The 10,991-nt window shown below is 43.8% G+C and overlaps 1 protein-coding gene across 1 annotated transcript; it reads left to right on the plus strand.

The window, feature by feature from the left end:
* The first annotated feature begins 7,671 nt into the window (after positions 1 to 7,671).
* On the plus strand, positions 7,672 to 8,413 carry LOC124246052 (transcription elongation factor A protein-like 4). Its single transcript, XM_046673971.1, has one exon. The coding sequence runs from the start codon at positions 7,687 to 7,689 to the stop codon at positions 8,338 to 8,340; it is 654 nt and encodes a 217-aa protein (XP_046529927.1). The 5' UTR covers positions 7,672 to 7,686; the 3' UTR covers positions 8,341 to 8,413.
* The last annotated feature ends 2,578 nt before the right edge of the window (positions 8,414 to 10,991 follow it).

The raw sequence follows: 10,991 nt of genomic DNA on the forward strand, positions 1-10,991 counted from the left end.
AAGAAGTTCAAAAGCTTCCTTCATTCCATCCAATCTCCATTCTCTTTAGTTCAAACTGGCCCTATTCCTGCTACAGTGGCTAATTATATCTGTAGTTCACACTCATACTAATATCCTTATCCAACAGTTGTTCATCACACCTTAGAATTTGCTTTCTCATTTTTTTGCCATATGGATAGGCTGAGAATTTTCCAAATCTTTAAGTTCTAGTTCCTTTTAACTTAACAATTCTTTCTTCAACTGTTTCTCTCTTCTCACATTTTACTATAAGCAGTCAGGAGGAACCAAGCTGCTCTCCTAACACTTTGCTTAGAAATCTCCTCAGCTAAATATCCACTTTTTCTGCTCTCAAATACCCTCCACAAAACACCAAAATATGAACATAATTCAGCCAAGTTATTTGCCACTTTATAACAAAGTTTGCCTTTTCTCCATTGTCCAATAACATGTTCCTCATTTCCATCTGAGACCTCCCAGAATGGCCTTTACCACGCATATTTCTACTAATATTCAGTACATGATTATTTATGTATTATTCTCTAAGAAGATGGAAACTTTATCGCAGGCACTCCTCTTTCTTTTCTGAGCCCTCATCACAATTGAGTTTAACAATCTCTTCAGGGAAATATTGGCTTTTTCTAGCATGTTTCAGCATGTGAATCTTTGATGGGACACAAACATTCAGTCCATAGCACCAATTTATCTAATTTTTTTTTTTGTTGCCTATGCTTTGGGTGTCATATTCAAGAAATCACTGCTATATCCAACGACATGAACTTTTTCCCATCTTTTTATTGCAAGATTTTCAAAGTTTTAGTTCTTATGTTGAGCTCTTTGATCCACTTTGAATTAATTTTTGTAAATGGTGTAAGGTAAGGGTCCAACTTTATTTTTTTGCATGTGGATATTCAGTTTTCCCACCACCATTTGTTGAAAATACTGTATTTTCCCCATTGAATAGAAAATAACTGGAATGTGAAATTCACTAGAGCATCTCAGTGATGGATTTGAGCTAGCTGAAGAAAGGATCAGTCAACTTGAAGATAGATAAATAGATATTTTGAGTCAGAGGAACAAAAAAATCAATAAAAATGAAGAAAAGTATACAGAGACACAGAGAACCCTGGAACATCATCAAGCATACCAACACAGACATAATGGGAATCCCAGAAAGAGAAGAGAAAGAGAAAATAGTAAGAAAATACATTTGAAGTTATAATAGCCAAAACTTACAAATTTGATGAAAAACACTAATCTACAGCTGACTTCTAATCAGAAATTATGGAGGTCAGAAGACAGTGGAATATCATCTTCAGTGTGTGGACAGAAAATGACGTGTCAACCACAATATTCTAACAAGCAAACTTTTCTTTAAAAATTATGAATTAATTAAGACATTCCCAGATAAAAAATACTGAGAGAATTTTTAAATAATAGTACTGTTCCATAAGAAATACTAAACAGAGGGTCCAGCCTCGTGGCATAGTGGTTAAGTCTGGGGCACTCCACTTCAGCAGCCTATGTACATGGGTTTGGATCCCAGGTGTGGACTGATACCACTTGTCAAGTCATGCTGTGGCAACGACCCACATACAAAATAGAGGAAGATTGGCACAGATGTTAGCTCAGGGACAATCTTCCTCAGCAAAAAAAAAAGCAGAAAGTTCCACTCAGAGCTCATCTGCAAAGACTGGGAAAATATATTTATTTATTTTTTCTTTTGTTGGCTCTAGACATTGAAAGTAACTCTGTCCAAAGACCAGTTCAGTTAAACTTACAGTGATAAGTTGCTAAAACTTACAGTGCATTTCTCCCCAGAATTAATCAATACCATGTAAGGAATCCTTTTAAGATACAAAGCCCATAATAGAAGATGACAAGGCTCAAGGCCTCATTATCCCTTGTACTAGTCCCTGTAATACTCCTATTTTACCTGTAAGAAAACAGAAGGGCCAAGAATGGAGGTTTGTCTGGAAATTCTGAGTAATAAATAGCATTGTTATCCCTCGACAACCTGTTGTTCCTAACCCTCATCCACTACTAACATCCATTCCCACAGGAAGTTAATTTTTCATTGTAGTTGATTTATGCAGTGCAATCTTTAGTATTGCTGTTGATGAAGCTAGTCAATACCTTTTTGCCTTCACTTTGGAAGCAAGCAATTCACCTAGACAGTAATGCCTCTGGTCTTACTGAGAGCCCTTCTTACTTTTCTCAAATCCTGAAGGCTAATCTGGATATTATAAAGTTCTCTAGAGGTTCTACTTTTTTGCAACATGTGGACGATTTGCTTCTTTTCTCTCCCTCCCAATCCTCCTCACAGGAAGACAACAACCACATGCTAAAGCTTTTAACCTTAAAGGGACATAAGGTCACCAAGGAGATATTGCAGTTTGCTCAAATCTAGGTTCGATATTTATAGCATCTGCTATCAGAACAGGAGCTACATCTAGATCTGGATAGGCTTCATGGTCTCCTAAGTTTCCCTAAACCCAAAACTAAGCACCAACTGCAAGGTTTTCTTGGGCTACTTGGTTATTGTTGAAATTGGATTCCAAATTTCTCTCTTATGGCCAAATTTCTTTATGTTTTACTAAAGAAAAACAACCTTGAGTCAGTTTTATGGGAAGAACAGGACCACATAGCCTTTAAAGACTAAAAGGAGTGTTTGGTGAACCCATCTTCCCTTGGACATTCCAATTATCGAGTTCCCTGTTTACCTTTTCGTATATGAAAAGGAAGGGAATACCCTTGGGGTACCCACCCAAAAACACAGGGACAACTATTGACCCATAGGCTATTATAGCCAGCAACTGGACCCTACGGCATAGGGATACCCCTCTAGCCTTAAAGCCATTACTGCCTCTGCCCTTTTGGTTAAAGCCACTGAGAAAATTTTTGTGGGATCCTCTTTAACCATTTTTGTACCCCATGCAATAGAAACACTCCTGAGTTCTCACCACACTCAAAACTTTCCAGTCATCTGCCTTACCTCCTACAAAATCATTTTGTTAACTGCTCCTCACATAACTCTTTACGTCGTCATAACCTTAACCCTGCTACTCTTCTCCCCTCCACTACCAATGAAGTCCCCCGTGACTGCTTAACACTGACAGATCACCTCCTAACTCCTCATGATGATCTGCCAGAAACTCCTTTGGATAATGCTGATTTCTCATGGCTCACTGATGGTTCTTATTTAAAGGGTGATAATGGCAAATACTGTGCCAGGTATGCTATTGCAACTCCCTTTGATATTGTTGAGGCAGCACCTTGACCTATGGCTACTTTGGCCCAACAGGCTGAGTTATATGATCTTACACTGGCTTGTACTTTAGCCAAGGGCAAAACTGAAAACATCTGATAGTAGATATGCTTTCAAAGTTGCTCACGATTTTGGAATTTTGTGGAAGCCACATGGCTTTCCTAATTCCAGCAGAAACAAAATTAAAAATGGCCCCTTTGTTCAGGAATTATTGGATGACCTACTAATTTAGCTATTATTAAGATCCTGGGTAATTCTAAACTTCACTCCCTGGAAGCTAAAGGTAAACATCTTGCTGACATTTCCACAAGGAATGCAACTATTAAACGAACCAACAAGCAACTAAACCTCTGTCATGGTCCAAAGGAATATTTCTTCAAATAATAACTTAGAAAAATTGACTAGAGAAGCCCAAAAATTGGCCTCAGAAAAGCAAAAATAAGATTGGGAATTCAACAATTATTGGTTTGATAAAAAGAAAAAGCTATGATGTGGACCAAATAACAACCCAGTCCTACTGGAGACTCTAAAATTCCCACTCCTAATCACCGTACATGCATTAAACCATTGGTCAACTCACAAAATGATGACATTCAGGAAGCAATATTGGTGGGGAATTAACAAGGTTGCAAAACGTTCCTACCTCACTTGTCCCATTTGTTTAAAATAAAATCCAAGGAAGCCTGTTCATACTGCTCCTGGACATTTTAAACTGCCTAAGGAACCATTCAAGGTTTGACAAATGGATTTCATACAACTTCCCCGTCTCATGGATATAAATACATTTTAGTCATGATCTGTATGTTTTCTCGCTGAACTGAAACCTTCCCTAGCAGAGAGGCTATTGTCTCTTCTGTGGCTAAAGTTCTTTTGGAAAGGATTATCTCTACCTGGGAAACTCCTCTCCAGCTTCATAGTGATCAAGGAACCCATTTTACTGATGAGGTACTTCAACAAGTCTGCACTGTTTGGCCAGTTTTACAACACTTTCAGTGTGCTTACCACCCTCGATTTTCTGGCTTAGTCGAGCACACTAACAGCATTATTAAGATTCAATTGGCTAAGCTTCTGGAAATCCTCCCAAAAACTTGGCTAAAGTCATTGCTGTTGGTTCTTTTAAATCTCAGATCCACCACTTTTGGACCTCTAAACTCTCATCCTTTGAGATAGCCACAGGATGCTCAATGAACTTGGCTCATGCATCTTTTGATCCACAGTTCATATAAGGAGATATACTCCAATACTGCAAAGGCCTAATTACTTCTATCAAAAATAATCATGTTTTGGTACAGCATCTTTTCACAGTGAGCTCCAGGGAGACGAAGAGCTTAAGCATCACATTTTGCAACCTGGAGATTTCATCTATTAGAAAAGACACCTCCAGAAGGACTCTCTTCAACCTTGTTGAAAAGTCCCCATTCAGGTACTGTTAAATAACCCTTGCACCACAAAATTCCAGGGGATAGACTTGAATTCGCAGGACATACCTAAAGAAAGCACCAAACTCTGACTGGGACTGCACATCATCTGGTGACCTGAAAGTAAAGATTTCCCAGGATTGAAGCAGACAACATCTGATGAGGAAGCTTATGCAAGATGTCAGAGCAAGTCTGTTGGAATTTTGTCTGCCAAACTTTTGATGATAACATAACGCTTCTGATGATCTCCAATATGTATGATCTTGATAACATATGGACTTTGGAAAAGATAAATGCCTGAGAGTTCTCTCTCCTCCTCCTCCTTGTTACCTGAATGTGACCTCAGTAGGTTTCCAATCTCTGCACTTTCACTCTGATGTGGGACATGACATCCAGTTAAGGTTCTTCCTGGCATGGAGGGACAAAATGCTGCTGAAACTGGAAAACCCAGACTCTTGATCAGCGATGCCTTCAGAGAAAGATCTTGAGCAAAAGGGCAAAGTGTAGAAATTAATAAAGAGAAAACTCATTAAAATGGAGTCAGGAGGCCAAAGGGGGAGCTCTCATGCCCTAAATGATGGAAGAGCCCAATAGGGAGATGACTGCTTCCTTTCTTCACCAGCAAGAAGCTCAGCCAATGAGAGACTCTCACAACTTAGCCAATGAAAAGCTGCTACACCAGACTCCCAGTCTCTGCCAAGGGACTCTGTTTACAATAGCCCTCCAAACATCCTTTTCCTTTCTATAAAAGAGTTTCTCCTCCCTTGTTGTTGGGGACTTGCATGTGGCTTACCATAGTTGCAGACCTCAAATTGCAATTATTTGCTGATCCTGAGTAAATCCATTTTGGCTGGAGAAATAACTGATTGCCTATTTGTTTAAGGTCCACACCACGTATCCAAGAAGTTCAACTCTATCAGGACAAACTTAAAGAGATCCAAACCAAGACGTAGTATAGTCATAGCATCAAAACCAAATATATGGCACTACACTGTAGAAACTACAATACTGGCAATTTTCCAGTTCTTGGGTTGAGTGGTGGCTTCAGAAATGTGAAAGAGAAAAAGAAAGGGAAGGGAAGAGAAAGAAGAGGGACAAGCATGGGTTACTTAGGAGTGTTGTGAACCAAGGGTTTTGATGGGTCTGTGCATCTGTGGCCCATTTTTAAAAATATTTTAATGCTTTCTTTTTTTTTAGCTGCCTGGCATTCTCTCTAGACGAGAACAGGTCAGAACTGATGGAGTGTAAGTTTCCAAAGTGAAGAGAAGTAAATGGAGAAGGCGAGAACGAAGTTGGTGAAAGTAGTTTGGGGTATAAAGATTTCGAGGCCCCTGAGGGACATTCAGGCAGTGGTGTCCAATAGACAGTTGACAAAGAGGGTCTGAGGTCCGGGGAGGCAACAGCCTGGAGAAGAAATCTGGGAATCATCTGTGCTTGGAGGGAAGTGAACAGAGATCACCCAGGAGAGAGGAAGCTCAGGAACACCGCCACTCAAGGTGGCAGCGCAGCTTCCTAGTGGGCACCACCACCTGGGCCCTGGAGTTAGGCCAAGCCGGTCCTGAAAGCGGGCTGTGGGGCTCAGTTGCTGAGCGCTCTTGGTCAAGTCAGGTACCCTTCCTGTGATCAGCTGTCACACCCAGGGATCATGAGCATCTCAGAGGGATGCTGCGCAAGGACCTGAGATGAGCAGGTAAAGTACCTGCGATAAGGAAGTCGCCTCCCTCCTGCTCTCTCGGTGACTCCCTCTTGGCCACCCGCACCCCCCACGCCCCCGCCACGGTCCACAGCTGCCGGTCCCTCGGGGATGGGGTGGGGGGGCGGGGCGGGGGCCGAGCCAGGTGACGCGGCGCTCACGTGACCGGCCGGGCGCCGACGTGGGCAGCAGCCCGCGCACCCGCCCGCCGCCCTGCGGTCCCGTCGCCGGCGGCAAACCGGCTCCCGGAGCTGCCCGGGCGGCGGGCGAGGGGCGAGCGGGCTTCGGCGAGCCCGAGGCGGTCCCGGGCCCGCAGGTCAGTGTGGAGGTGGGCGCTGCCGGCAGCCAGGGGCAGGGCTGGAGGTGGGTGGGAGTAGGATCCGGGAGCAGCGGGGAGGGGCCGACGAAGGGGTCCAGGAGATGGGTGAGGAGGGGGACGGGGCGCGGGCAGTGGGGAGGGAGGGACGACCCTGCAGCGGGCCCCGCCGCCTTCTCCTCGACGCCCCTCCTCTGCGCCCTCCATCTATTTTCGAGCCTGCGATGGGGAGGGGAGGGGGCGCCCCCGCAGTGCGACAGTGAAACGTAGACACGTTCTGCCAATAACCCCTCTCACACTCTGCGCCTATGAGGAAATAGCGACCTCCGCGAAAAGCGCGGGGGGTGGGGGCGGGTTGCCTGCAGGGGAGGGGGACACAGAGACCCAAGCAGTTTGGAAAGCATCCTGGTCTGGCGCCCGAGGCCTGAAAGGTAATGGCGGCTGGGATGCAGGGGAAATAGGAGAGGGAAACGTTGGATGATGAGGGCTCGGACTCAGAAAAGAAACCTCAGTGCCCTGAGCGTGCAGCCCCTGCCCCTGTCTGCTCTCTGTCTGCAGGTCTTCGTGTCTGTTCCCAGCACTCTGCTAGGCTAGAAAAGGAGGAAGCTGTCCAGAATCCCTGCAGGTCAGTGAAAGCGGGGAGGGGCCCCGGACGGGGACCCGGGGGAGGCGGGTGGAGGGCATGGCCTGGGCAGAATTTGAGGGCCCCACTCGCATCCCACCACCACACATATAATAGACACGCACGCCGCCACACTGAAGGATGGTGCGGAAGGTGGTAGGGCCTGCCAGGGAAAGGGTTGGCTCTGGTGTGTGGGAGGAGTGATGGGGGTAAAGGGGTGGGCAGGAGGCACACTTGGAGGCCGAGGCTGGTCAGGGGAACCCTGACAGGGGACGAGATGCAAGTACTATCCAGACCTGCATTCCACCCTCAGTCTCCTTTGTCTCCTCTCCCCCTCACCCGCAGGGCAGGGTAAGGAGGGGAAATCTCAACATGGAAAACCTCTGCACTGAAAATGAAGAAATGCTTGAGAACCAAGGAAAGATGGGAAACAAAGAACAGCCACTGGATATGAGAAAGCCCGAAGTAGCTTGTAGTCTGGAAGACAAGGAGAAGTTAGAAAAGGAGGGACAGACAGATCACAAGGGAAAGACAAAAGATGAGGAAGTACTAAAGGATAAGGAGAAGCCAGAGAGTGAGGCAAAGCCAAAAGAAGGAGGAAAAGCAGAGAGCGGGGGAAAGACAGAGAGCCAGAGAAAGCCAAAAGAAGGAGGAAAACTAGTGAGTGAGGGAAAGCCAAAAGAAGAAGAAAAGCCATCCAGCGAACCAAGGTCTGCAGGAAAGCGCCCAGCTGGGGATGATGTACCCAGGAAAGCCAAGAGAAAAACCAACAAGGGGCTGGCTCAGTGCCTCAAGGAATATAAGGAGGCCATACACGATATGCATTTGAGCAATGAGGAGATGATAAGAGAATTTGATGAGATGGCTAGGGTGGAGGATGAGGTGAAGAAAACCAGACAGAAATTGGGGGGCTTTATGTGGATGCAAAAAAGCTTACAGGACCCCTTCCACCCGAGGGGCCCAAGGGAACTCAGGGGTGGTTGCAGGGCCCCACAAAGGGGCTTCGAAGACATTCCTTTTGTGTAGTACTCTGGCCTGCATGGGCCAGGCCCTGTGCTTTAACCTTAGGCTAAAGGTGTCACTCTTGTTACCAGCAGCCTTTTGATCCAACTACAGTGCTCTATCAGTAGGGGATTTTCACCCTTGTGCATTGCAAAGACGTTATGATTCTTGGAAAAATAAAGCAGCTTACAGTAGCATCTACAGAATCAGTCCACTTTTGTAAAAAAAGAAATTTATGTAGTACATCTATGCACAGGAAAAATAGTTTTATTCACTAAAAGGTTAACAGTGGTTTTTGGAGTTGTGAGACTGTGGGTGATTTATTTTCTTTGTCTTCTTTCTGCTCATCTGTTTATTTTTTCCTAAAGAACACAGATTACTTTTCTCATAAGGAAATACTAAAATATAAAAAAGGGAAACTGTACACCTGTTCAGTGAGTTTATGAAGGCAGTGGAGACACTTAAAATTCTTATTGTCAGAACTTAAAATGATATGTAAAACTCACATTACCTCTTGACTCATATCTGGAGGAATAAACCTGGCAGTTATAACAGATTCATTGCCGTAAAGAACAGTCTTGTCATCTATGAAATTGGGATAATACTTGCCTCACAGGATTGCCAAGTGAATTAGATGAAGTACTGAATACATGAGCTATGTTGGGCTGGCTTCTACCTTTTTCCCTACTCTAGCAGGACCAGGACCCCATCAGACACTTGGAAGAGGGTTAAGGTACATCTCACCTGTGCTTAGGAATAAGCAAGGTGGGTGCCACCCTCCCCTAGGTACTGCTGTGTCTCCTGGGCACTGTGTCCCTTCTCAGGAGTCCTGCACTCCATTAAGGCCCCCACTGCAGCTGATGGGCTGCTGTCTCCAGGGTGACAAACCCCAATTGATTTCCCTGGAGTCCCCAGTGAGCCCCAAACCTGCCTCACCCTATGACACCTGTAGAAGTGAAGATAAAGACTTTTTCCTTAGAGTTATGCTTACCCAAGTGGGTAACACCTCAGTGATGCTTCCGCCCCAATGGATTTCAGATTTTTTTAGCAAAACAATCCTTTATGTTTGTTGCTTTGAAAGTTTGTTCTTGCATGCAGACATTTCTCCATCAGATTCAGATATGGGAGGCTGGGATAAAATTTGAGTGGCACACACTGTTTTTCTCCTCTGTCAGTGCCTTGTTTGCTTGTTCCTCTTTCCTTAGAGGAAATTATCTCCTAGGAAACTCCTTCCAGGACCCACCTTACAAGGTTAGCACACCTACCCACACTTGTGGTCTTTAGAGCATCGCTACTCAAATAGTGGTCCACGGACCACTGCATCAGCATCATGTGATAGATAGTTAGAAATTCAGACTCTCAGGTCCCCATCCCGGACCTACTGAATTAGAATCCTCATTTTAATAAGATGTGCAGGTGATTTCTGTGCACATTACAGTTTGAGAAGCACTGGTTTATAAGGAGACTCTATACTTAGCCTCCTCACTTCCACTTTCACATGAAATATTTGCCTAGAAGGATAAATATATGTGTTACATAAGATACACATCACAGATTATTAAATAGACCTGTGTTTGTCAAACTTCAGTTCCACACCCCCTGCGTTAGTAGAGCCTGAAACAAATTCAGTGAGTCAAGACCCACAATTTTTTAATGAAGTAGGGTAGAATAGAATTGATTAGAGCCAAATAGTAAATATCAGACTACATTGTGGGTAGGAAGGGTGAGTATTGTTTGTGAAATTTGTCTTTCTGTTATGTATATATGTATGGTTGTGTACCCTGAGTTGTGATGAAAAACTGGTTGTATTTCTGATTGTGGGCTGAAGTTTTTAAAACATTGGGAAATACTACATTGGACTCTGCTTCGCAAAGCACAGTCTGACCTTTCCATTCTGGTACTTCTAATGCCTAGCACAGTGCCTGACAAGTAATAGGTTATTTAAAAATATTCTAAATAATAATAGCTGAGTTAGGAGTTCTTGCCCCACATCAATCACAGTCTAGATAAATAACTGTGGGCTCTACTTCTCTAGCAGGGTTTGGAATTGCAGTTCCAAATGAAATACCATGTAGAAGGGTTTGTACCACAAATTTAGCCCTATCTCATTTTATTCATGTGTGTTTTTAAAGTGTGCTAATCTACCACATGTCAGAATCACCAGAGGACTTTGTTGAAAATGTGAACTCCTTACCCTCCTTCAAATCCACTGAGTGGACCTTTAGAATCTCCATTTTTAGCAAGCTTCCTAGGTGATTCTGATTCATGCTAAAGGCTAATGTCCACTGATTTATATATTCATTATGATATCAGTCACATTAAGCGTAAACCACCATAAGATAAGCAGAAGAAAAGAGTGCAATGTCTCTTTTTGGGGGGGGGAGGGGAAGGCCTTTCTAAAGTATAAAACAAAGTTTGGGAGTAAGAATTCATAAAGACAAGGGTTAGTATGTCTAATGAAGAGAATCTGAAAGTCTTTAGAGCAAATCGTGGCTATAAACAAAGGCAAATGGAAGGCATCTCATAGTATGGTGTATTTCCTTCTCCAGATGCTATGATAAGTATGGCAGCTAAACAGTTCCATTGCTAAACCTCAAGTGTCAATGCTTGCAAATTCATAGTTTAGGGCAGGAAAAAAAGGATGCAATATAGCAACAGCATTAAGGATATGCATC

Source organism: Equus quagga, chromosome 10 (genome assembly GCF_021613505.1).
Source record: "Equus quagga isolate Etosha38 chromosome 10, UCLA_HA_Equagga_1.0, whole genome shotgun sequence".
NCBI lineage: Eukaryota > Metazoa > Chordata > Mammalia > Perissodactyla > Equidae > Equus > Equus quagga.

What these genes read in the sequence shown, in the direction of transcription:
- LOC124246052 (XM_046673971.1), top strand. Translation starts at nt 7,687, where the DNA reads ATGGAAAACCTCTGCACTGAAAATGAAGAAATGCTTGAGAACCAAGGA.